General features: G+C 41.7%; 1 protein-coding gene across 1 annotated transcript in view; it reads right to left on the reverse strand.

Moving 5' to 3' along the window:
- The window catches only part of NOX3 (NADPH oxidase 3), a 66,892-nt gene extending 44,082 nt beyond the window's left edge, over positions 1 to 22,810 (reverse strand). The window contains exons 1-7 of the mRNA XM_066248215.1: positions 22,727 to 22,810; positions 21,989 to 22,084; positions 21,766 to 21,876; positions 20,695 to 20,779; positions 10,543 to 10,688; positions 7,753 to 7,934; positions 4,336 to 4,465 (exon numbers count right to left, since the gene is read on the reverse strand). Coding sequence (XP_066104312.1) covers positions 4,336 to 4,465; positions 7,753 to 7,934; positions 10,543 to 10,688; positions 20,695 to 20,779; positions 21,766 to 21,876; positions 21,989 to 22,084; positions 22,727 to 22,774 — 798 coding nt within the window. The 5' untranslated portion in view covers positions 22,775 to 22,810. The remainder of the gene's footprint in view (positions 1 to 4,335; positions 4,466 to 7,752; positions 7,935 to 10,542; positions 10,689 to 20,694; positions 20,780 to 21,765; positions 21,877 to 21,988; positions 22,085 to 22,726) is intronic.
- Positions 22,811 to 27,357: the final 4,547 nt, after the last annotated feature.

The raw sequence follows: 27,357 nt of genomic DNA on the forward strand, positions 1-27,357 counted from the left end.
GACCACCACTGCCTTAGTCCCTTACCTGCTTTTCAATTCCATCTTTTCTGTTGACAGGCCACAAGTCCTTTAGCATTATCTTTACCTTTGTTATCTCTCTTGTTGTTTTTAGTTCTCTTATGTTTATTTCTGGGTGTGTCTGCAAAGCGTCTGCTTTCACTTACATCAGCCTTCTGTGCATTTTTCCCTGAGAGTCTCTTGTTTACCTGAAAAAAGGCTGGATTGATGCAGGCAACACAAAGCAATATGCCCTATCTATTCTTCTCTGTCTCAGTCGGGTTTGGAGACATGTTCAGAATAGCAGAGACAAGAAAGCCTTTGTCCACCTGTGCTGCAGGTGAGGCTGTGATGATGAGCAGGGTGAGGGAAAAGACAGTGTTGGGCAGATAAAATATATTATGCTCACGTCGTTAAAGATATCGCTGCCCACATGGAAGCCCGTGCCCAGATGATATTAATGTGTGTTGGGGGTGGGCTGTGAGCAGGCAGGATTTTTGTAGTCTGGGGTTTGATTTTAGGACTAAGCCTTTCCCACCCTTTTGATATGGGGTGGTGCAATCCCATCATGCCTCAGGTAAGTGTCTTTGTATTAGAGACTTCCCTATTTTGTATATTGGATTAAAGGTTTTGATTTCTGCACTATAAAATGAGGGCAGACTGGGAGCTTGCTCTCTCGGTTCCTGAGATTAGCATGAGAGAGGAGAGCAGAGAAGGCCACATGGAGGAGGCCAGGAGATGCAGCCAAGATGGCAGAGTGCTGAAGGAGAAGCCAGTTTGTGCAGAGTTGGTGCAGGGAGAAGGAAGGAGATGGGGAACAGAGGTGAATATGTCTGGTGAGCTAGAAACCTTTGATTCTAGGAAACTCGGGTAAATCAGTAGCTTTGTGAGCACTGAATGAGTGGGTTTTGGAGCCCAGTGTGTGTTTTTACTTGCCCGCTGGGTGCAAGCTAGGATTAAAGATGATGGCCCACCAGTTTTTGGCTCCGTTGTTTCATTATCATCTGTCCGAATCCAATGCAAACCTGCATGGGCCAGGCAGCTGTGATGGTGGCCGAGGCCACTGGCTTAACAGACAGGAAGAGGTACACATGAAGGATGGGGTGGAACTGAGGCAATGACTACTCAGGTCGCTTATGCTCAAATGAACCGGAAAGTGTTTTGAGAATTGGTTTGGATATTTACAGAAATACCAGCAAGAATGTAATTCTTTCTCTATAAATTTGGAGAGATATTTGCAAAAACACTCACGTGGTCTCTATGTAGTTTAACAAATAATTTTCCATGCACATTTTAGAAAGTTTTAGACACCACAGACTCGATTTTAGTGATGTCAAATCAGTCATGGTCTTTGATTTATTTTCATGTTGATAAAGTATAATGGATTAGTTTTCTTTGTATGGCTCGTCAGGAAGGAGAATGTTAACTATTAATTCTCAGCTCTATCTGTACTTTAGACTACATCAGGAGGAGAAAGCCCAACTTTGTTCCACTGTGACAGTCATGGGGCCCCTGGAAGTTAAGGAGTAAGGAAGAGGTATGGCCAGAGGTGAATCTTAGAAGTGATCCCAGCCTCAATGACCAACGCAGACGAGGGAGAGGGAAGACAAGGAGGCCGTGGCTCAGAGCAAGAGGGCAGGTGGCGAGGCAGAATCTGAACACGGTCTCAGAAGACTTGGTTTCTGGTGTTGGGCTTGCCATCCACAACTCGATGCCTTCAGGCAAATCTTGAGCCTTTTTATGTTCAAACTTTCTGTTTCATAAAATGTGTTGGGAGAAATTATTATTTTGGGTTCTCCCCAAGCTCTTAAATGTTTTAGCTTTATTCACAGAGATAAATATAATGTCAGGGACAGGTGCTGCCAAATAGCAGAGAGCTCACACAGTGAGAAGTGGGAGAAGGCCAGAGATTTGGAATAAATGCTGAAGGGTATAGAGATAAAAGTTCATGGCCACCAAGTTAGAAGGTCTGGTTTTGTGATGTGGCTTTTTTTTTTTTCTGACTGCTCTTTGTGACCATGGGTAAGAAATTAAAACTCCTTTGACATCCATTTCTCCATCCATTGAATAAAGGGTCCTCACTACTCGGTCTCTAAGTTTCCTTAATGCTAAAATCCTCTGTGGACTTTTGGCTTTATTTATTTCTTTTCTTCTCTAGAATTTCTCAGAAAGTCACTGCACAGTGAGCATTTTATGACAGAAATAACATGTTGATTTAAAAGCTGCAGTAATGAAACTTGTTTCCTCCACTTTCACTCCTGGCTTTTCATTCTTACCAGAAAATAAGAACATGCTGGTTTTGATTTTATTTGATGTGTGTGCTTATGAATGGCCTCGTTTTCTAGGCAGTAAGATTTCCAGGGGCAGGAACCACATCTCTGAATCCTGCGGCTCGTGCAAGTCCACGCCTACAATGGAGAGGCCAGCTGGAGAGAGGTTGCTGAATTCACTCTACCTCAGATCCAGACTTCCCCATTCTGCTGATGTCATTCCCTAATACTGTAAAAAGCACCAATCTTATCATCATCGCCATTATTATTGCTACTGATTATTACTTACTGATGCCCCAGTCAAGTGCAGTAGGGTGCTTTCTTTGGCTAAGGAAGACCAGGCATCTTGTGAGAATGGACTGCAGGAGCAATTCTACACTCTGGGGTTTTGCGTGTGTCCGAGTTTCAGGGTGAAAGAGGGAGAAGGGACAGTGGGGTGTATAGGTTCCTTTGATGAGGTCGGTCTCTATGAGGTGATGTACAAAGCATTCTCTGTCCTGACATAGGGAGTAGCGCAACACTGATGGTGAACTGAAATGCTCCACTGATGAAAGCACCCTGAAAATGCACTGAGTTAGGGAAGCGAAGAGGAAGGAATGAAGTCCGGCAAAGACCGGGTCCATGTGGTGCAAAGCACAGGAGCCCTTGCTTGTCCTTGGGATGCCTCCCTGGCTCAGTGTCTGGAAGACATCCGAGAGAGCAGCGCACATCCAGCCAAGCGGTGGTGGCGCAGCCCGCGCACCCTTTGAATTAGGATCCATTAAAAAGTAATGGGCAAGAGTGACAACATGAGTTTGGGTGTGCAAGGAGGTGTAGCAGGGGAGAGTTGGAGAGATGGGTGAGTTCTCTCTTTTAATGATAATTAATGTGGGCACCGACTGCTGCTGGGAGCAGCTCTGGTCTGTATTCATGAGGTGTAACAGGGTATTGATTTTTTTATGGAGACGCTGTAGCTGAAAATTTTAGAGAGGCATTCATGTTCCCCATTAATATGCAGGCTAAGTAGTGGCTACTGATAGTTGAGTTTAAGACAGAGACAATCTATACTGGCCATTAAAAGAACCATAGTCTTATGGGCACATCTATTTTAGAGTGCACTGTTTTAAACCTTCTTCCTAGCAGTTTTCACCTTAAAACCTAGTGCTTAATTAAATACGTTTGAGGATTTTAGAAAAGTCGATCATTTTATTCTTCAAAAGGTCACGGCTTAATTTCCTAAATCCCGTGATTTATATTCTGTTATATACTATGAACCCATTTTTTATGACATATTTTTGGCACTTGTTTTCTTCTAGTTTTAGTCCCCTGGCTTCATTTTTATTTTTATTTTTTAACACACAGCCCAGCTGTCCCAAGATCTGTATCCCTCCAAGGTACCCGAGAAGACCAAGTGGGGTCATTATTTCTACTTGCCTCTGCCATCAACGGAAATGATTATAGGACACTTAAGGAAACCTTACTTTTGAGATCTTGTGGGTGCTACCATCTACTCTAATTAAGTCTTTTTTTGGCTCCCATTCTCATGATCTCAGTTATGGGACCTTAATTAGAACAGGAAATAAATGCATTTAACACCCCCAATTTTTCTCTCCCAAAAGCTATAGAAAGAAAGAAGGCAAGCTTAGAAAGAAGGCATGTTCTCCTTCGGTTGTCGCTTAATGTTTGTTTGAGAAGTGATGCTGTTAATTCTCAGCATGGGTGGTGGGGGGTGGGGGGGAGGAGGAGCGGACAGGGAGCTGAGCTTGCTGAGAACAGAGGGTGGCGAGCTACAGGGCTTTCTAATTCCTCCAGAGACATTATTGTGCTTGCAGTGCTACGAACTCCCACAATATCAGACATCCACATTGAAACCTAAGTGGGAGAACACATTTCAAAATGGACAAGAGTGCTTTTGGCAGTAAACCTCTTTTAAAATTATCCATAACTTGATTTCTCCATTAGCACAGTTAATAAAGACTTGGCTTTGTCTAGTGGTGACATGGGCTGTTCTTTTCTCAAGCATATAAAAGCCCTCGTTATTTTAACTATGGAGACAGCTATTTTTAAAAGCTCCTGGGTTCACCCTTACCGAAGGCTCCTTGCCAGAGAATTGAGGCACGGGGCACAGGGCAGCTGTCCGCCACTCGGCGTAGCGGTCTCTGCAGGCCGTGACATTGTGCAGCACGAGGCTCTCGGGAGTTTGGCCTCGAACAATCCGACTGGCCATTAAAACACAGACAGAACAGAACAAAACAAAACCCCAAAATTTAAAATTGATTTTGTGCAGTCTTGTGTCACCACAGATAGATATTCTACGCTGGGCTCCAAACTAAGACTTCCCCTGTCTCGCAACGGGCTATCCTTCATTCATTTCCCTTGGCATCTTCAGAAAAGGGGACTTTAAGAGGCTTCGAGTAACTTTGAAGATCCCAGAGAAGAAGTGGCCCTCCATGGTATCCTGTGTTAAATTGAAAGTGTCTGTATTAGAGAATGTATAATGAAAGGAAATTGTTTGAACACATCCTTTTGTAGACTGTTGAATTTAATTAGGTTACATCTCGTCCTGATTGCTGATCCGGGCTAATTGGCTAGCTTTGTACTCTTTGGGTCTTGTGCGGATTTATTTAACTTCTACCTGTCTTGGTTTGTTTCTGAGCATCTAGACGTTTTCAAGTTAAGAAATCAGAAGAAGTGCTTTGAATAATGACAAATATATATATATATATATCCCCCCCCCCCCCCCCCACTGCCAGTGAACACTGGCTGACTTAGTGTTTGACAAGGTCAAAATAGGCCAGTGTGAAGTGTGTCTTCAGGACTGTACTGGTGAACTTAAGAGTGAGAAAGGGAACTGGCCTTTGTGAACAGAGCCCTGGTTCAAGAGTCCTGTGGTCCTTCTGTGTAATATTTGCCACAGATGGAATGCTGACCGACCCTTGATTAGGAAATCTGGTGCAAGTTCCTCGATTTACCCATCGGTGCCCAGGCTGTGGAACGTAAGACGTTGAGGTCGTGGAATCTGGAAGTTTTTAATTTTTAAGTGTTTACGAGTACGATGAATTGGTTTATTTTTGAGAAACGTGGGACCCAGTGACTGAAAGGCCTGCGCGTCACACAGGCTCGTGTCTGGGTAGCCTGTGGGGTATCATGTGCCTCTTTGCATCATAGGACATGGGGGAGGGCGCAGAAATGCCCTTGGAAACAGCCTGGAAACCTGGCATCTTGGCCTTTGTCCCAGTCTGTTATGGAAGTCATGCAAACATGATAACATCCATGGAGTTAGAGAAGCCAAACCGTCTCTGAATCTCCCGGGAACCAGCGGTGTCCAGATGCAGGGAGGGTGACTGACACGTGGGCACTGGAGGCAGAGGATCTGGGGATGTCAGTGCCTTCATTCTCAGGCACAGGGCAGCATTTCTGATATGAGCTAAAGAAAACTCGGGCCATTCCACAAATGCAGCATCTTTTTAAAAATTTTATATTTGCTATGGCTTCATCTATGCCATCCCATAATAGGAAGATTAGTGGGCTTTAACACTTTCCAATAATCCTACTTTACTTAGAATTTGCAAATTACTTTTTTGCTGTAAACAGTAGCTGTAAAATACCTCAAGCTGAGAAGATTAAATGAGGCCCTTAGCCTAAAATAAGCCTTTCAACTGAGTTAAAAACGATGGAAAAAAATTTTCATCTTATGAAATGGTATATGGATATTAAAAAATCTATCTCTGATGAAACACTGTCCGTTGAAATCCTCTTGCGCTTGGACAGTGCGTGCGAGTGTGACTTCAGGGTGAAGGTGTGTGTGGGGGTACGTGTGTAATGTTTGTGAAGAGACTTCTAGAACCACGTGGATTATGAAGGGCCTGAGATGTGCATAGGGGTTAACACCCGGCATCCGGAGGAGAATCCGAGGGGAGAGGAGGGAATAATGGTCTCTGGGGTGAAACCCTTTGGAACTACCCCTCCCCCTTCAAGCTGTAAATAACTAACTATACATTCAGATGAGTCAAACATGATATTTTAAGGCTAAGACAGCAGAAAGCCTTAGCCAGGCAGCGGCGGCAACAATGCGAATGTTGAACAACTGGGATCCTAAGGATCAGCAGAGGGACTGGCGGTTGATAAGGTACAATACACCCTAGGGGCCATCCTGCCTTCCACAGTGTCTGTGTGTCAGACAAGCTATGGATGGTGGGGGAGGTCTTAGACACAGGAGCGACAGCAGCAGAGGTATGACCCCTCCTGGGGGTAGGTGCTGAGATGGAAGGAACATCTGGTAAGGAGGTAGTGACTTGCTGAGGTGCAGATCTAGGAGAGCTGGTGTTGGGTCCCACCTAGGACCCCTGCCATGCTGTCTCTGTGGCTGTGTGCTTGTTCCTCCAGGCGTGGGCAGAACAATGGTGGGAGATGAAGGTGCAGGAGAGAGCTGCTGCTGGTGCAGGACATGGAGCAAGAGCTGCTCCAAGTCACGCATGGTGTTTGCAGCATAATGGCCATGTTCTGGCAGGTGTCGAGGAGGAATGTTCACATCTCGAAAATGAAAACCCATTCTTCTGGGCTTGTTACCAGTGCAGGTGTAGCTGTCCTAGGTCTGACTCTGCTGTTTATCCATTCTGGGACCTTCAGCCAATCAGTGAACCCTCTGAACATCTGTTTCCTCCCAATGAAATGGGGAAAACAGCAGCGTATCTGCTGGACAGGACTGTTGTCAGGGTCAAATGGGTCATGCCTGTGAATGTGCTCTGCAAATTGTGAAATTGGAAAAAAGGCACCACTTTATAAAATAAGTAATATGGGACAAACTAGTTTATAGACATCAATTGGTTAATTGATTCAAAACTCTTTTGTTATTGGTTAAAGAATTGAAAGCATTGTATTGGAGAACGTCAGACTTCAGGGGCCATGCTAGGGTCCTGATGAAGAGAATGAACAGTATCATGTAGGTTTTGAGTGTCAAGATGGCATTTATGGAATGTTTGAGCAACCAGGATGTTTGAGGTTAGAGGGCGAACTGACCTCCAGAGAATTTAAAGGGCCAGTGGCAAAGCCCAAGTCAGACAGACCGTCTCATGTGCTGTCTTCTCACCACACTGGGTTTCCCAGTGGATGGTTTTGGTTGAGCAGAAGTAAAATATGAGTGTCAAATATATAATATCCTGACTAATGCCACATAAATTGGATTGTAGAGCTAGGTTCCAAATAAAATATATCTATTGTCATCAACCTTCATTACACTTCCTGCATTTTATAGACATGTCAAGAGTCCCCAATAGAGTTAGCTAGGAAAAATAAATACAATCCCCAACACTTATGGCGCTAATTTTCAGTCTCACTAATAAAGGTACACTAATAAAGGATTTGCCACATTGAATGTGCTTTTTTATGTGATCTATGGGTCCTTTAGTCCCCTGCATGTCATGTCCTTCCATGCAAAGGCCTTGCTAAGATTATTTTGAGGTTCCCAGAGATGAATTCTTGCACACTGAGCACAGTGGGGACTTACCCTGCCCCGTGGATAGCCAGGCCAATAAAGAAGATGACGGAAGCATGGTGTGTGTACCAGAACAACTCGTAGGAGGTCCGTCTGATGAACTCGGTGGAAGAGGTCATGATCAAGATGAAAGCCAGCGAGATCAGCAGGCCAGAGATGCCCGCGATTGTTGCGAGCAACTCAGTGGTTGTGTTCTGAAAGAAACAGGTGCCGTGACGTTAATACCTTAGTTCTAATTTTCCATGTGAGGACCAAAACTTGATAGTCCAGGCAGGGAGCTATTCAAAAATGCTCTAATCAGGCACATAGACATGGTGCGGCAAAAGTAGGTTTACAGTTGTTCGTATGGAAAATAAATAAAAATAATAGTACTGGAATAAACTGTTTTTGCATACTCACACGGTGAACCTACTTTTGCTCCACCCTGTATTAGCTTTAAAACGGTCCCCATACAACGCAGGAAGGGAGCTCCTTTGCCCCTCCCCCCTCCCATCTGATGGCGGACCTTCGCTTTGTGAAAATTTCATCAAATGCCATTTCATGAATTTCAGTTTTTTCATCTGTAGAAATCAATTTCCATGTCAGTGTTACGATGTTGAACTGAAATTAGGACACTCTACGCACATATATTTTAAGATAAAATACTGCCAAAAAGAATCTGAGTGTCAAGTTTTTAATTTTTAAAATGAAAATGTAGATCGCTTTGCTTAATTGCATTTTACCATTAAGAAAGCCCTTTTTGGTGAGAGGTCCCTCCGAGGCTTTCCCGATCAGGCAGCTGTGGACGCCGCCCCTCTGGTGGTTAGCTAGTCCTGGCTTTCACTTTTTAATTGGAAGGACCATGACTTGCATTTCTTTCATGCCATCTCAGGAGGCTTGCCATAAGACTTTGTAAATCCTAGGTGATCAATAAAGATACAGCTTTTCTTGTCTGGTATACACTACCAAAAGGCCAGGATTCTGGCCCGTGAGTTCAGGGGATGGTTAGATAGGCTTTTAGAATATAAATCACAAAGCATTTTGTTTTTATTGTAGTTTCCCATATTCTTGCCGAGTCATTAGTATTCATGCATTGTGTGTTACTATCGCTGAGACAACCAGGAGCTTAATAAACTCACACTGTATCTTTCGTCTGTACAATCTCATTAATTTGGGTTGCTTTGAGATCTCGAGATCATTTGGACAGGGACTCCTCTGATGTTTATTTTTGCTTCATAGAGCAAACCGTGGAAATAAAATGGAAAGGGTACGTTTAACATGGTTAAAAAATCTTTTTCAAGTGTACTCACACGTTTTAGAAATCCATTTACATGATATGATGTGCTCATTTTAAACCATTCCTCTTTGCTTATTAAAGCCAATTTATACTTCCCTCTTCTTGCAGCTTGTGTTATAGACTGGTTTGAGTTACAATGTATCCTCTAACATAGTCCCACTGCATCTATTTAGAAGTACTCTATAAGTATACTTTGTGTTCCTGAAACCCATCTTTCTCCCAAACCCCCAGATTAGAGGGTTTCCTGGACTTAATTAGTACTTATATAGTGGATTACTTCTAAAATTTTGAAATAAATAAATTAGAAGTAGCTTAATCATGTTGTCCCATTGCTTTAAAAGTATAGTATTTATAATAAGTGCTGTTTATTACATAGTCTGTTTAAGATGTTGAGATTTATTCTTGGGTGTGTGTAGCACTGAATTTTCCAGAGCCTTAGCGGGGAAAACAGTTAACCCTAGTTGGTGCCCAGATAAACACTGGCTGAAATCAGTACACCAAGGCGTTCCCACAGGCTTAGGGCAGCTCTACTTTTGATTAACTTTGAAATTTGTGTTTTTAACTGTTGCCAGCTAAGAAAATATAGCGCTATTTGACCAATGGCCCGATATTGGAAGTCATCTTAGGATAATTAGGGGACATAACATGGCAGAATTTCCACACACACAAAAAAGATACTTTGAATTTTGCTTTTCCAAAGAAGTCTGCATGGGCAACATGGCCCCGATAGTGATGGAGAGAGTTCCATTTCTGCTGTATTGTCTTAGGGCTCTTCTTGGGCAATATAGACTTTTTTAGAGACCTGATCAATGTTCCGGATGCAGGTTTAGATCAACTCGGAAAACAGGTAGGGGGGTAAATTAAGCGAGAGGAATGTCTTCATCCCTCTGGGGGATTTGTGTGGTCATAGGTCTGCTTCTCTTTCTGTTTCCCACATGTGCCGCCACTCTGTGCATGCAGGCAATCAACGTTCATGGTGGCACTAACCGTGCAGGTCTCACTATGAAATTAGCTACTTTGCCCAGCATCTGATTAGGCAAACGAGCTAGTCACATGCATGCCGAGATACGACACAAGAGAATAGAATTTGCAGAAAACAATTTGCAAATTGAAAATGAAGACACCTAATTTATAATCCCCGGATTTATAAGGCACTTCATATTCTTTATGGTTCTAACATCAGCGAAAAAATAGCTAATCACGGGCTGCTTTTCAAATTTAAAATATTAGGGATTTAACAGGTTACTGCGTATCCTGTTTAGGCATGTTTATTATTATTATTATTATTTTTGCTATAAACAAAGAAAGTGGCATCAGCTTTTCTCCTTGCTCATAACCTCTTAGCAACATTTATGTCAGAAAAAAATAACTTTTTCAAAAAGGGAAGCAGTGTTAATATTTGGCAGAAACTTTTCTCGAGCTCTTTTTATTCAAAGCTTTTAAAATACAGTGTTCTTGATTGTAAAAGGGATGGGAAAAGGGAAGGGTGTTTAAGATGAAGAAGTAGGTAGCAGGCAGGCACTCACTGTGTGGAAGGTCCGGACCGGGTTGAGGTAGCTCTCGTTTGCGGCGTCGCCAAGTTTGGAAAGTGCAGCCAGAAGTCCCTCCACCTCCGTGGACTGACCCCAGCGGTAGCGCTCCAGGTTGCACAGATGCGCCACGATGTGGATAGCTGAGGACGAGACAGCGTGGGACGTGGGCCCTGTGGGTTTCTTCCTTTGTAGTTACTTGGAAGCATCATGTCTGTATGGCCAAGTGTTTCTATTGTGGCTTTTGTCATCTCCAAGGCAGAGGGAATTGAATTGTACATACCTCTTTCCTAGTGTCTTAAATGGAGTGACTCGAACACTTCCCAGATTATTGTATGATTCTCCACATTCATATTAATTAGATTAAGAAACAAGAGTACATTTCAATTCACCATAATTTGGTTATTAACATGGGATCTTTCTGGACGTGGAATAGGTATTGTCACAGAATAATTAGGAATACAACTTCTCTCCCCAAAAATCAGTATTCTAGAATACTCTACCTCAGATGCACTAACATATGTGTATATGATATATATGATAGCTACTGGGGAGATACTGTTTTTGTTCTCTTAGACATAATAATTTATTTTCTTATTGTCTGTATTTTATCATATATATATATATCTACATATACACACAGATACTTGCATAGTTATTCCTAGTGGATTAAAATAAACCAGTATCTATTGAACTAAACCTTCTTGTGTATTTTTTTGCTTGTTTGTGTTTTGACTTTCAGCCTCCAGAATTTATTGTGAGATAAATTTGTATTGTTTAAGCCACTCAGTTTGTATTTTTTGTTAGAAAAGCCGCAGGAAATTAATATGCATGTCCCCCCAATAAAAGAACCCAAAAAACAAAAGAAAACAAAACAAAACATATTCATTATAATTTGGAAAAAATAGTCAGAAACAAATAGATTCAGTCACAGAGCATGCTAACATTCCATAGTAACATGGGAGGAGGGGACACAGAAGGGTATGCTATAGGAAATATTGACGAAAAGGCTAACGTTGATGCAAAGGAAAAAAACCTTATTTAAAAAGTTAAATGTCAAAATTGTATCACCAAACCAATTTAAATTACCTTGTTTGGTATGTTTCTTTAAATGAAGAGAGCTTTAAGTATATGTAGTTACTGCCATTTTATTATTTATATTACTGTATTTTTTTCACCTTCTTCTTAAGGAAGACCCTTTCATATTTCTTGTAATACTGGTTTGGGGGAGATGAACTCCTTTAACTTTTTCTTGTCTGGGAAGATCTTGATCGCTGTTGGTACACCACTGGGAGGGAATAAAACTCCCTGCCCCCCAGCTGACCGTCTGGGAGGACCAGCTGTGAGAACAGTGGAGGGGCTGCTATACAGGGGCTGACCCCGCAGACCAGGACTCCCTTGGGTGGGGCTGTGGTGCCCGCGGAATCTGACCCTTGATTGTGCCACTGCTGGACGTGATTGGGTTGTAATCCATCATGGTCTGAAGCTGCCTACGAAGCGCACTGGCTCGGGGGCCTCCAGGAAGTGCCGGTCCAGGTCAGCCGCTGCCTGTGCCCTGCCTGGGGCCACTCAGCATGGGCCACAGAGCCATCCACACATGGCTGCTACTTGTACTCGGCTTGGAGGTGACTGAGAGAGGCCAAGCTTCACACCAAAGCTGGCTGCCACTAGTGCTGGGTCTGCGGCCGCTTAGCAAGAGGGACGGAGCACACCGAGGCTGGATGCTCTTTGTTTGAGAGACTTTAGGAATGTCTAAAGCCTGTGCCAAGAGAGGCTGTTTGTATGGAAAAGACACTGGAAATGGCTGGGTGGGCCTGCGAGTTAGGTGGGGCGAGGTCTCAGGGAATCACCGGGGTTGGTGGTGGTGGGTGGGGGGCAACAGTATTAGCCAGGTTGATGGGGACTCAGCTGAAATATTCCTCTAGGTTTTTATCCACCACCTGTGGGTGAGACCAATCCGTTCTGCTTCTCAGTGCCTCTTACCATTCATTGTCCACGTGGCTTCTTTTTTATGTCCTTAGTTATAGAACTTCTGTTCAGCTAGATTGCAGGCAGCTCCGAATGATGGTGGCTCTGTAGTTTAGTTTAAGTTTGACACGGTTATGGGAGGCTTTGAGTCATACCTATGCTGTCATCTTGACCGAAAGCCTCCTCCCTCTTTGTATATTGTTAAGAAGAAAGCTCAGCTTTCTAATCCTGGGAACTGGTGGTGCCTAAATTCTCAGAAACACCGCTTCATCTAGCCTAAGGGGTCTGTGCCCTGTGCTGCTACTCTTTTCTGTCTTGTGAAATCTGTGGGGAAGCCAGCAGCCCCAACGTAGAGACGAGGACATCCCTATACTTTTCCTGCAAATGGAACCCCTGCCGTGTGGCCCCGTTGACACCCAGTGTTGGAATCAGCTTCAAGTGTGAAATGAGAATTCATTACCAGGTCTAGGTAATTTCCCAGGTGATAGACATCTTTTTTTCCTGTACCACAGTGAAAAGCAGCAGAGGACACTATTATTATAGAGTCTCTACAAGTTGTGGGTGGTTTCTGGGACCTTCCATGGCTTCATGTTGGTTCAAGTGTGGGGTAGTTAGGAAAAAAGGAATAGCAGAAACTTTTGAGAATATTGGTGTCATTTTGGTCCCTGTAGGGGCAAAATTTATTTAGAAATGCCATCATCTATTTAGCCTGTCTCCTGGGTTCCTTCCTCAGAGCCATTCCCTTTTCTGCCTGGCAGGGTTCAGCGTTGTGTTCCAGCAAACGTCTTCAATTCCACAGGCACTAATGTTACCTTGATTATAACATTTCCCAGAAATTATTGTTATGAGTATTTGTTTATACCTACATTTCCCAGTGGGCATTGACTTTTTAGAGACTTGTTCATCTTCAAAATAAATGAACAAACAAAATGGAAACAGGCTCGTAGACACAGAGAACACTGATAGCTGCCAGGGGGCTGGGGGTAGGGGACCGGAGGGAAAGGTGACATACAAATTGGTTTGTACAAAATAGTCATGGGGATGTAAAGTACAGTGTAAGGAATGTAGTCAATATTAGAAAAACTTCTGGTGCGGGTGGGTACTGGACGTGTCGGGCGAGGGGTCACGTTGTAAAGCAGATGATTGTCTAACCACCGGGATGTAACCTGAACCTAGTACAACATAATATTGACGGCAGACTGTAACTGAAAAACAAGACAAAACAAAACAAAAATCTTGTTCATCTTAAAACCTCAACACCTGGTGCATTACTTTGCACCAGTATATCCTTAATAATCATTTACTGAGTGACAATGAAATTACAGAGAGAAAGAAAAGGTCAGAAGGTCAATCTGTAAATGCAACATTGTTGAAAGAGTTTTCTATGCTGAAGTAAATTTTTGACAGCTTTCTCTTTCTTTCTTTCTTTCTTTCTTTCTTTCTTTCTTTCTTTCTTTCTTTCTTTCTTTCTTTCTTTCTTTCTTTCTTTCTTTCTTTCTTTCTTTCTTTCTTTCTTTCTTTTGTGGCCTTTACATAGAAATTGAGCCAAGTATGTTTTGGTGGGGTCTACCTATGAAGGCAAAGCCCATGATAGTGTTTCTGAGTCTATGACCTTGATTGTCTCTTTATGGGTTCCATGAGGTTAGCACCCAAGGACAGTGTATTTTCTCCTTGCGTTCCATTTGTCAACATACACAGCCATGTCTGTGAAGGGGCTGCCTTGCTTAGTCTCAGCCCCCACAAAGCTGGAGAAGCTTATCTAGGAATACTTTGTTCCTATCAGCTATATATAAAATAGAAAAACTGATCGCTAAATTAAACACAAACATTGTCCAGTATTCCTAATAGCTGTTTTCTGATAATTACTTTAATGTTTGAAAAAACAACAACAACAGGTAATGTTTCTCATAGGTAACATATACCGAATGCTTATTATACTCTTAACACTGTCATAAATGTTTTCAACATAATATCTCACTTAATCCTCAGGTGTTAGTCTTATTCCCAATTTACAGACCAGTCTTCAGAAGGGTAAGGAACTTGAAGTTCATTAATGGCAAGGGTGGAGGAGAACCTTGTTTTCCTGACTCGAGGGCTCCATGCTTCGATCTTCAAGTTATATTGGTTCTTTTCATTAATCAATGATTGTTATACCTTACTTTTTACTGAAAACAAATATCTCAAATGGGCTTAGCTAAAACTTTTGGAATGTTTACTTGGTATCACTGATCTCAAAAAGCTCCTAAGATTTATGAGTGGTCACAGGCTTTGGAGCCTTCGTTGCGGGTGGGTGTGAACACTCCTTGCACACTCCAGCCACTGGCCCTCACTTCTCTGCTCCTAGCTTTCTTTGATTCTCTCTCCATGGACTAAATAAAACACACCAGACAGAGAGGAAAGCTGTTCCCAAATGACAGAAATAGATCCTGAGCTTCAAACCAAATTAAATGATGTATTTCCCATTACGTAACCCACATGTGATGGTCAGAAGGGAATACAGGATATGCCTTATAGGCCACATTCTACAACATTCTTCTGTGTAATGAGTTGTTGAGCGCAATCTGGTTTCTATTAGATTGATTTCCGCATGAGAATCACTGTTAAAATAATTTGAGTATATTTATTTATTTATTTATTTATTTATTTATTTATTTATTTATTTTTTCATTTTTCTGAAGCTGGAAACAGGGAGAGACAGTCAGACAGACTCCCGCATGCGCCCGACCGGGATCCACCCGGCCCGCCCACCAGGGGCGGTGCTCTGCCCCCCAGGGGGGGGTGCTCTGCCCATCCTGGGCGTCGCCATATTGCGACCAGAGCCACTCTAGCGCCTGAGGCAGAGGCCACAGAGCCATGCCCAGCGCCCGGGCCATCTCTGCTCCAATGGAGCCTTGGCTGCGGGAGGGGAAGAGAGAGACAGAGAGGAAAGCGCGGCGGAGGGGTGGAGAAGCAAATGGGCGCTTCTCCTGTGTGCCCTGGCCGGGAATCGAACCCGGGTCCTCCGCACGCTAGGCCGACGCTCTACCGCTGAGCCAACCGGCCAGGGCTTGAGTATATTTATTGAATGAACAAGAATGTCGAGCTATTTATTTATTGTTATTGCCGGGTCTCCTCCCACAGAGCTGAAGAAATGAACGCAGTAGGATGAAAAAACCCAAGGTGCAAACCCATGGAGCTTTTCACGAGGTAGCTCCTAAGGGAATCTGCTGAAAACTACTCTTTCCAGTTTCTTTTTTTCATGTACTTTAAAATACATGTCTTAAGTGTTCCTTTGGCCAGCTGCCTCCATCTTGGCTTTTCTGCTTTTTTTTTTCACAAGGAGAAGATAAGTGAAATATCTTATTTTCTTTACCTCAGCAATTCTCAGAGTAAAAACTTGGGTCCACTTGGTTTGTGTGAACATTCTATTTCCTCTTAAATCAGATCCTAATTTTACTGTGATTTTTGGCTTAGAAGTAAAGGTATCCCAGCTACCATCTCCAGCAGAGCTATTGGGACTTGACAGATACCAGGGGAGACAATGATTTTGTTCATTTCCAGACATTATATTTTCAGTTCTTCCCTTTTACACATTTTAGTTATTTTCACATGAATCGCCATGTTACCTGTGTTTACACTGACCATAGTTTTAAGTGTGTGATCAAGTAGGGACGCAGCTTTATTTTTCTCTCTCTTAGCTCATCACAATCATATACTATTATTAGGTTCGACATCATGTAGGAGGAAGAACAGTGAAGAGGAGAGTTCCTTGACTTTTTTCAGCCTCTGCTGAATGGGTGAATTGGACTGCAGTACACCGTAGCTAAGCTCCCTTCCAACTGCCTGTCTCCTGTCTCTATCTGAATGTAACCAGGAACATTTAGCATCTGACAGGGGTCTTCAGTCCAGTATGAAAGTAATGCAAACATAAAACAAATGCTTTACTATATTTTCAAAATCAACACTTGCTTAAAGGGGAGTTTTAAGCCTTGCGGATAATCCAGTGCCATCAACTATGCAGGTGCATGCTTCCAGGTGCCTCCGGGGACCTTCTGCTGAGCCCTTGGAAGAGCCCAAGACAAACATTTCCAGGATGCCCCTAAATGCCAGGCTAAAGATGTATAATTGGGTCTTTCCACAATTTTATTTTCTCACCAATGTGCTTTTACAGTTAAAAGAGAGCAGCAATCTTGGACACACTACAAATGCACAGTTAATTGGTGTGTGAGCTTCTAAGTTCAAATAAGGAGCTCTTATTGAAGAGTGAAGAAAAGAAAAAAACCCCGTAAAGGCTACAATTAGAGCCAGTTGCCCTGAGAAAGTTCCTTTTCCTTCCTTCTTTCCTGCTTTTTATTTTTTCAGGAGATCAAAGGAAACATAACTGAGGGAGAATCTTGGAAGTGTGGTCAGTCCCTGCTATCTTTCTGCCTGCCTGTCAGTGATAAGTCATTTTGGAGTTAGTCACCTCTTAATTAAGCAGCCGTTAGAAAAATAAGGACCCAGGGACAATTCCTGGCTGCACTCCGACAGCCAGAATCTGGCCCCAAACTTTCAGATTTGTGCTCTGATTTCTGCAGGAACACGCATGGACGATGACATGCTAACTCACGTTTCATCGTGTTCGCCCGACCAGGGAGGGGGTCTCCGCGGAGCACCCAGTGCCCAAAGCAGAACTGGGTTACTATCAATTCTTCAGGAACCCGGTCCCGAGAGTTAGGGCCCCTGGGGCAGGTCTCTACCTACCCTGAGGCCTCCAATCTTTTTTCTCAGTACTCTTATCCTGAGCTCCCTCCTCTCAACCCGTCCCTGGTATGTTTATAGAGGTTTGTAAACCAGCTTTAGCAAGTCATCAGGAGCTGCACAGGGGCAACTCTGTGCCCCTGGGAACGAGCAGGTGCCAGCTGTGAGACTGCAGGGCAGAGCTCTGGGCCACTGTTGATAGCCCCCTTTGAAGGGGGCGCAAGCTATTCACCCGAAAGGGTCTCCCAGGTCCACTGTGGACCAGAGAGTCCAGAAAGATCTGCATTAACAAGAACGAAGAGGCTGTGAATCTACGATTTTTATACCAGGGAGGTTATATGTCCCTGGAAATGATTTATTGGTGGCGGAAGAACGCCCCGGCAGCTCTTATCATAGGCAGGCAAGCAGGAAGGCAGGGAGCCAAGGGGAGAAGGCTCCTGTCGCTGCGTTTTCGGTGATGCCCTTGATTATAGATACCATTGTTTGCCTTCTCCCCCCCCCCCGCCCCCCAGCCTGCTTCCACCAGGCTCTAATTACCTCCTTTAATGATTTGACCAATTAAAGCCTGCAGTTCAACTTATGGGGGGAACGGATGAGAAATTAGAGGCTGGCACGCCAACTTCGATGTGGATGCGCCTCTTCCAAGGTTACACACCTCTATTAAGCCGGTCGGCTATTTGAAAAGCCGCATAATGGGCGATGCTAATAAAATAAGCACGGGGGACCTTTTCAGCGGCTCCCAGGCGAATACGGCAGAAGGACAAAATGTGAAAAGCAAAGGTACAGCTAGGTAACCCAGGGCTTAGCTTTTATTTTATTTTATTTTTTCTCTCTCTAAAAGTGCAGTTGCCAGCCGCATTTCTGAGTTAATGTGAAATGTAATAATTGCTTTGTCAGGGTTCAGGAGACGCGAGCGATGCCCCCGCCCCTGCCTTTGCCAGGAATGGAAACCCCTGCAGCCCGCTGGTTGCCATGGCGGTGGGAGAAGAGGAGCCGCAAGGGGGTGGGAATCCAGGGGAAGGAGGCTGGAGAGAAGACTCGATTCTCTCGAGGGATTTGTGAGGGAAAGAGGCAGAAATAGCTAGCACCCTTTTTCTTGTTGCACCAGGATGTGAATTTATTATCTTGGACAGTTGGCATCACTTTGAATCTCTGCCCTGCCCACACCCTGTCTTCTGCACCCTACACTGCTCTGGGTTCCCTGGAAGACTCTCCTGCACTGTCATGTCTTCTACCTTTTCTTCAGCCTCTTTGGCCTGCTGGTCGACCCCCTACTCCTCCTCAGGTGCGACCAAATTTGTTGAGGAACTGTTATGATACAAGATGCATCAGGCACAGTCTCAGCCTTTGGGGGTCATCAGAATCTGAGAACTTTCTCTATGTGGTGGGAGGTGTGACTGTGGCCCCCAGCCCGGAGCTGGTGGGTCAGGGCGAGGCGGACCAGGCCAGGAGTCCTGGATGTGGCGACATCTCACCCACTGAAGGAGAGGAAGAGAATGTCAGACACAGGGCCCAGCAGAGGCAAAGGCGCCGACTAGTAGCTGGGTACCCCAAGAGGGGAAGCACAGGGGTACAGGAGGGATGACACTGGAGTAGAAGGCAGGGCTGACGAGGGGAGCCTGCCGGCCACACTAAACTTGGATTTGATTCTCGTGGCAGCTAGCAGCAAGGGAATGACCTTGTCGTCTGTAGGTTTCTTCCTGACCTACAGACATAACTGGATGATAGTCAACTGCTGCGCTATTAAATTATACTCCATTCTGAAAACAGCACTGACTCCACTCGTTTGAGAAGATTATAGCTCCTACCAGAACACCTTGCACCTGGGAGACATTTCACACACATTGCTTATGCATTTCTACTATTGATATATGATTATACAGAGAGAAATTTACAGGCCCAAAGGTTTAAGGTGAAAACTATTTCATAACACATTTTGCCTTGTTCTTTGCTTTCTTTGCAGATGTGTTTTGATGCTGTGAGGTTTTGTTGTTGCTGTTTTTCCTTCTGTGAACAGTATCTTTGTAACTTTCTCTTAGAGTCCAGTTCCACCTTAAAGCAATATTCTTCCTGCCTTTTTACTGTGTCTTATCTCATGTTTTATGTGGGAATAAAGAATTCTTAAGATTTTTAAGGAAACCTAAGAGATCTCTTGAATTCCTCTTTGAAGAGCCTTCTCAGGAGCAATCTTGACTCCCCTTGGACACCACCCAGGACAGGGAACTCCGTACTGTCAGGGGACCCTTGTTCTAACTTTAGATAATTTTCAAGGTCTGGAAAAGACTTTCATTTCTGAGCTGAAATCTTGCCCGAGTCTTCATTCTTTCACACATTCACTCCTTCATCAAAGGTCACTGGCACCTGTGCACAGTGCCCAGTGCTATTGTGTGGGCTTTGGTACACAAAAATGAACTAGCCTTCTTCTTCTCTGCCCTCCCTCCCTGAGCTGGTTTTCTCCAGAACGTGATGTCTTTTTACCCTTATTTCTCAACAAACTACAAAGACCTTTTGCAAACATTTCCTGGGTTGGTTTAATTTGATGGTGGAGACAATCGATGGGGAAATCTCCCCACATCTCCGCACATGCCCAAAGTTGTGTTAATTGGCACTCGGACACCATCTGTCATGTCTTGTTGCTTAATTAAACCCACATTTGTTCTGTGTGTTCTTTTTACTCTATTTTTTTTTTTTTATTGCAGGAAAGGAGAAAAGCGAATGAGGAAAATATTTTATAGTTAAATTAGTTTGAGGAAAACAGTCCTGAATCATAAGTCTTTATTGTTCAGATAGCCTTTTATTTCAATGTAATTTTTTTGTCCAAACAAAACCACAAGCTTGTTGGTGATTGCCCCTCTACTTGTCTTCCTCACCAGAGTTTAACGTTGGCCTTGAATGTTAATTTCTAGTACCTTTCTCTTGAATTCTTTTGTTTTCCGATTCAAGAAATAACAATAACACTTTATATGCCTATAAAGCTGCGTGTCTTTTCAAGATCCTTTTATATCCACTAACTCAGCACTATTCAGAACCTGTTCACACGATCTTGCATTTCTTTCTTCTTTTTATTGCCCAGGCTACCATTTGAGAGTCACTTTTTTATGACCGTGAATAAAATTTTGAATATAGGTCAATTTTATTTCTGATGTGAATTATATTGAATAACAAAGTGTTCAGCTTTCAAGTGGGCATTTATCATTGTATTATCAACGAGCTCAGTCACTCACAGATGAAAATGAAATTTCATGAACTTTTCTTTGAGTAACAGGGGGCCTGGTAGAGAAAACTGCATAAGTATAAATTAGAAAATTAAAAATCCATTTGTATGAGGTTTATGTGGTCAGCTGGAAGGCAAAGATATCTTTTGCCAAAGGGCAAGGCTTTGGTGAGAAAAACTAAACAAAGCTATAAAGTTAAGCAATAGACACTGTAAAATCCACCAGTCGATTATTAATAAGCACTTACTTGCATTCACGGCTATTCCATAGGCAACAAGTTTGTGGAATTTGAGGTTTTTATCTAATTGCCTTCTCCATGGTCCTCTGCAGCACTAGAGTAACAAAAATAAAAGTCTCGTTTTGGGAAATATCACAATGATGACAGTATTCTAAGAGCTAAGAGAACAGGACTTATACTCTACCTCTAACTTACTAATGATGGGGCATTATAGTACAAGAATTAGTAAACATTTACTAATTAGTCAAACAAGCAAAACCACATGGTTATTATTGGCTTTCCTAAAATTTCAACTCAATAAAAGTGATTAAGTTTAGTAGTACCCTGGATACAAGTCAAAACTCTAGAATAAAGCTAATATCCATGTTTAGCTTATTTGGAAAATGAAGATGATAACAACCATAATGTCATTGATGTGGTTTAGTAGTCTATAAATTATTCCTTATTACAAAAAGAAAACTGCTGTAGTCATCTACATGTAAATATTTATAAAATTATGATGATGGATATGTAATAAATTATTTTGTCTACCATAGGTTATTGAAGATCTCACTTTTCTGCGTACTGTGTTACTATGTTTAGCATGAGCCTCAGTTAAGTACCCAACACAGTGAAATCAATATAATTAGGAAATGTTTTTTTACCTCTGGTAGAGGTTAAAGTATTCATAATAAAATCTGTGTACTGTGATTGTGTTTTCTGTGTTGAGATCTCAGATGTTTTTGTAGTGGTGGTTGTCTCCTTTCAATCAGAAATGGTAATAGTTCAAGCTGTTATAACACTTCCATGTTCATGAGGCAGGTCAAGTTTAATAGCCCTACTTTCCAGATGGAGCAAATGCATCAGAGAAAGACTGAGCAATGGTCCAAAGTCATGCAGGAAGTCAGTGGCAAAAAGAAAAGTCAAGTCACTGGTCCTGATCTCAGATTTTCAGTCTTAGCCGTTGTGTTCACTTACCAAGAAACAACCCTTAATCTAAACAAGATTATTGGGAATCTCACAGTAAAGTACATCTCTGTTTTCAACAGCACGTGTATTAGTTGTAACAACTAGAATTATTTCAAATAATTTAGTACTTACGATACTTGCTCCTCTTATAAATGAAATAAGGTTTCGACTGATTGGTAGTAGAATTAGCATGCAGTTAAAATTCAAGCAGACTGCAGATGCTCTCGCCCAAGCCAGTGTCGACTGTTTATATATAAAGACATGAGAAAGGGATATAGTGAAAACAAGGAAGCTGGGAAAATAGAATGGGTTTTGTTTTCTGAAATGATAATGTGTAGCCACCGACTCTACTTACACCCAGAATAACTCGTGTGTAAAAGAAAGACTCTTCCTCTTCATACCAACAGAATGTGTCGATAAACAGATAGATATTAACTCCCAACCACAAGAGCTAGAATAGAATGAAAAAAAGAACCAATTAGTACTATCTTCAACCTCTTCTCTTTTTCTTTTAGGGATCTTCTTGAGGTTCAGTTCAAGTGAAATGAGCTTCTCAATACTAATCAGGATTAATCTATATAATTATTTTATAGATTAATTTTCAACAGTAACTATACTAATAAGAAATTGTTACCTTTATAAATAAGTTTTTAAGCATGTAAGGGTATTCTTTAAGGAATTCTATGAAAAGAACAAAAGCTTTCTAGTCAACCTTGCTGTAATGTTTTAAGTCAACGATGTCAAGCAGAAGGAGGTACCCGTAAAAGCAACAACTCAGAAACTACTCTAGAAAAATTTAAATTTCATCGTCTAATTCAAAGACTTCATTTGATTTAGAGAAACATTCATACATTATGCAAAAACAAGCTCCTTGACTTTAAAAACAATTAAAAAATAAACTCAGTCGGAAAACAACTTTACATGATTCTGCAAGGGTAAATTAAATACATCTACTGAATGTTTTCTAACAAGTCTTAGTCTTTTAACTAGAGTAACACTTGAAGCTATTTAGCATCTCTATACAAGTTATTTTAAAAATCAAAGACTAGCCAATATATTTATATTTAAGGTTGAATAACAGAAATGAACTTACTACTAATATGACAGAGAGACTCTCATTCAAAATCCAACATCCCATCATGACAGCTTTGCTTCTTTGCTGTTGGAAAATTATTTCCTTGAGTCACCTGAGTCACCCTTAGTAAGGGCTCTTCTGCTAAGTTATTTTGTCTTTTTGTCTTAGGAAGCACCTATTGGGAGCAGCTCTCAAGGAATTTTTAATTAAGGACTTCTTGCCAAAGGCACATCACTGAGCTGACATGCTTCATGGCCAGGTTGAATACAAGGCAAATCTCTGTCTAATGATTCCTTTCTTCAAAGACCTTATAATAAAAGAAAGCTCATTTTATTAAATTATCCTCATGTACTTTATACGTCATTCATTTTCTACATGATTGCAGTTGAGATGATAATAAGTCTTTATGTAAATTTGCGAAATAACCAAACCACCCTGTGCAATACAGCAAAACACTTCACAAGAGCTTTCTCTCCTTTGTTTATCTTCTCTCCCGTACTTCCTCCCCCTTTTAAAAGAAGCTCTTTAAAACGATATAGAATGGTGTTTAAATAAATATTAATAGAGCAATCTTTCGGAAGATGGGGAAGAAAAAGGAAATAGATCTTTTAAAAAAATCACAGGAAAACTCTAAAAACATGACTGTAAAGAATGAAGTAGCTTATTTTTGTGGGCTTGATGAAATAAATCCATTTTTCTCTAATCCCACTTGATGCACCCGTGAAGTAAATGAGAATATCCTTTTATACTCAGTGGACCCAGGAGTGGTTATATGTGAACCTGGTCTCTCTGTGATTTTGTGTGTTATACTATAGTTGTTAAATACAGTAACTAGGACAACTCTGGGAGGCAGAGTTGTCCTAATTAAAGCAATTCTCTGACTAGTCCTGGCCCAAGTAGTTTATTGACAATTTTCAGACAATTAAGATGAAAGTAGGAAGAGAGCTGAATCATTCGAATGATTACCTGCATAAATTTTCTGCATCTTCATATGATGACTGTATTTAATTTTTTCTAAAAGAATTAAAAAATTTTATAATCCTGGTAGAAATAATTATTATTTATTGATCTTAATAATAAGAATAATAATCCTAAATATTAAATAAATAATTCAGGTACCAGGTTAAGTAAGAATTTTTGAGTATTGTCCAATTAAATCATACATTAACTCTATGAGGTAGGTATTATAGGTCCCTGTACACAAATGTGGAAATAGACCTAATGAAATCACTTGTAGCAGAAGTAGTTGGGACCTGAATTCAGTTCTTTCTGACCTGAACATCTTTATTTTTAAACTCTACCTTATACTACATATTTTATGAAGTATTAATATATGGATTTGTACATCAAACATACTTAATATACAGATACTAATTTTATCCCTATAAATTAGACATATTTAAACCATAGGCATTAATTTAATTTTTATTAATTTCAATAAATATGTTGTTATAGGTGATTTAGTATGCTATCTATTTCTACATAATACCAATGAATTATATAAAAATGGTAGTTCTTCTATTATATGAATCATGTTTATTTTCTATATAAAAAGGTGTCATTAATATCTTGGGGCCTTGCTGACACCAGGTGAGGTAATTTCTAGTGGTAGCAAACAGCTTGCTTGAGAACACATCTTTGATGGGCAGACAGACCAAGCCGGAGCTCGCCGCTACAATCACCTCCTATCCCAAGCTCTCACACATCAGTTTACCATTCTCTCTGCCCCGTTGGACCCCGAGACCGGACACTGGACAACAGCAGACCACTCCTCCTGCCCAGAGTCTGTTGAAATTTTTTAAGCTATTCAAGCCTCAGCTTGTGCAGCTTGCTCACCCTGTGTTACTCATACTTTTGAGCAAAAACCAGGATGAAGGCTCTGGCCCGTGCACTCTCCGCGCCCCTTCTGCCTCCTGACCTACCCGGGTGCTTCTCCACGCGCCTGCGTGCTGCGGTGTGCCCACTCCTTTTGGAAACCAGACGTAAGGAAGATGTCTCCATGTCTGTCCTCTTACCATCTTCAATGAGAACAAATTCCACTTTAAAACACCTATATTTCTAACCACCCTCAACGTTGGTATCACAGTTTATACATTTGGATGAATAGGTGAGCTTTCTAGTTGTCATCCAGCCCTTCCTGTGCTAAATCCTTTGAGCCTTGGTTTCCACTTTGTTTCTTGGGGCTGATTGTATGTACATCATAGAGCCAAGCTTGCTTCTCCTCTCCTCATGTTCCCCTACACTCACACCCCCACACCCCCACTCACACCCCCAGACACTCACACACACGCTCATGCACGCTCACACAGGAGATGATGTCTCTTTAGAAGTCTTTGATGTACCCATAAGAATTTAGCAGCTTTTCTTCTCTTTAGGAAAGTGCATCTTTTTAAAGGAATCTCCCCCTCTAGAAATATATAAAAGTAGAGCTGTTTTGGCATCATTACCTGAGGTTAGAGTGCAGTTGGTGAAATATCTTCAGTTGCTTCTTCTTGGAAATATATTTTTTTTAGATTTTACTTATTCATTTTAGAGAGAGGAGAGAGAGAGAGAGAGAGATAGAGAGAGAGAGGGAGAGAGAGAGAGAAGGGGGGAGGAGCAGGAAGCATCAATTCCCATATGTGCCTTGACCAGGCAAACCAAGAGTTTTGAACTGGCGACTGCAGCGTTCCAGGTTGACACTTTATCCACTGTGTCACCACAGGTCAGGCCGGTTGCCTCTTTAATAGCGAGTGGAATAAAGATGTAAAGCCTTTGCAGTCATTTCTGTAAGCCAGTAATCTTTCATGATGAAATGATTTGTTATTTCTGAAGTGTTTAGGATTTGCATATCTTAGAGGCCTTATTCAGTTGGGTTATAAAAATTAATTCATAGAGAATACACCTAGAATTTTATACTATCTTGTCTGTTTTAGATTCAATGAGTGTGAGAAAGAGTTGGAATGTTCTAGCCTTCTGTACTTTCCACACAGCATTATAAAGGGAGAGGTATATATTGCTGAATAACAATGTGTGGTCACATTTTTTGTTGTTAATTGCTGAGGACATTTCTGGCTGTAAAAATGAAACTTCAAGGTTTAGGTTTAAAAACATTTCCTTGCATGCTTGATTCTTATTTCTTCAATGTGTTTCCTCTGTTGAATATGTAAAGATATATTGTGGAAACTATAGCTGTTATTCATTTATAACATTTAGAAATGGTTCGCTGTTGTATTATAAAAGCATAAGTCATGACATAACTTCAGCATTTTTCTTCATAAGTTTTATTTTTATAGAACTGGCCATGAGTTGACTCCAATAAAAAATATGAACTTTAAATTATATTCAAATTCATTCAGAGCTCAACACTATTGTGCAATTGATAGACATACCTTTTTTCTTCAACTTTTCTATTTTCACATTTAGGAATAATTTGATAACACCACTGGTTACTTGACAATATTGAAATCAGACTTCATAAGACTCAAGATATTATATCCTATCACACACCCAAGTTGAACTCGGTTCAGCCCTGGGCTCCGTCCCTGAAGCTCTCAGTTTTGATTAGTAAGACCTTGTGATGACTCTCAGTATTCTTAGGCTACCTACCGCTTGGGTGAGGCTCAGGAATGCCTATCTCCCCCTATTGTCTGCCTCAGTTTTTATTTCACTGAAGGAATCTGTGCAGATCACAGTTTAAATCAAGACTACTTGATTTGGGCCAAGTTAATGGGATTGCACCTAAGGAGAGAGGAAATGGTATAGAATCTACTAAAGTGATATAAGCACTCAGAATTTGATCTAGTCTTACCTAATTCTTTTCACTGCTAATATATAATGCTCATATTATTTTTCAGGACAAATAAAGTGAAATTTGTGTTGCTTGTTTCCAAGATGCGTAGTCATTCTTTCTTTTTCTATTAATTTTAATTCACTGTGTTAACATGGATTCCAGTGTCTCAGTGAATATAACACACTCCCACCCTCCCCCGTGTCCCTATTTACACCCCTTTTGACCCCCTTTCCTTCACTCCCTTCCCCCTTCCCTCTGGGATTTGCTGTCCTGTTAACTGTATCTATGTGTTATGCATTATATAAGTTCACTACTCCCTTTACATTCTCTGATCCCATCCCCTCATCCCCCTTCCCTCTGACAGCTGTCCCTCTGCTCCCTGTGACCCCGCCTCTGCCTTTATTCCATTTCTCAGTTCACTTTGTTCCTTAGATTCTACATGTAAATGAGATCATATGATATTTGTCTTTCTCTGCCTGGCTTATTTCACTTAGCATAATAGTCTCCAGGTCCATCCATGCCATCGCAAAAGGTAAGATTTGCTTCTTTTCAGGGCTGTGTAGTATTCCATTGTGTATATGTACCACAGCTTTTTAATCCACTTGTCCACTGTCAGACACTTGGGCTGTTTCCAGATCTTGGCTATTGTAAACAATGCTGTAATAAACATGGGGGTGCATATCTTCCTTTCAATCAGTGATTTGGTGTTCTTAAGATATATTCCTAATAGTGGGATAGCTGGGTCTAAAGGCAGTTCCATATATATATAAGTGTAGTATTTTTCTGAAGTTAGAAGTGGGGAGGCAGTCAGACAGACTCCCACATCCGCCCAACCAGATCCACCCGGCACGCCCACCACAGGGCGATGCTCTGCCCA

This window comes from Saccopteryx bilineata, chromosome 12, assembly GCF_036850765.1.
Source record: "Saccopteryx bilineata isolate mSacBil1 chromosome 12, mSacBil1_pri_phased_curated, whole genome shotgun sequence".
Lineage (NCBI taxonomy): Eukaryota > Metazoa > Chordata > Mammalia > Chiroptera > Emballonuridae > Saccopteryx > Saccopteryx bilineata.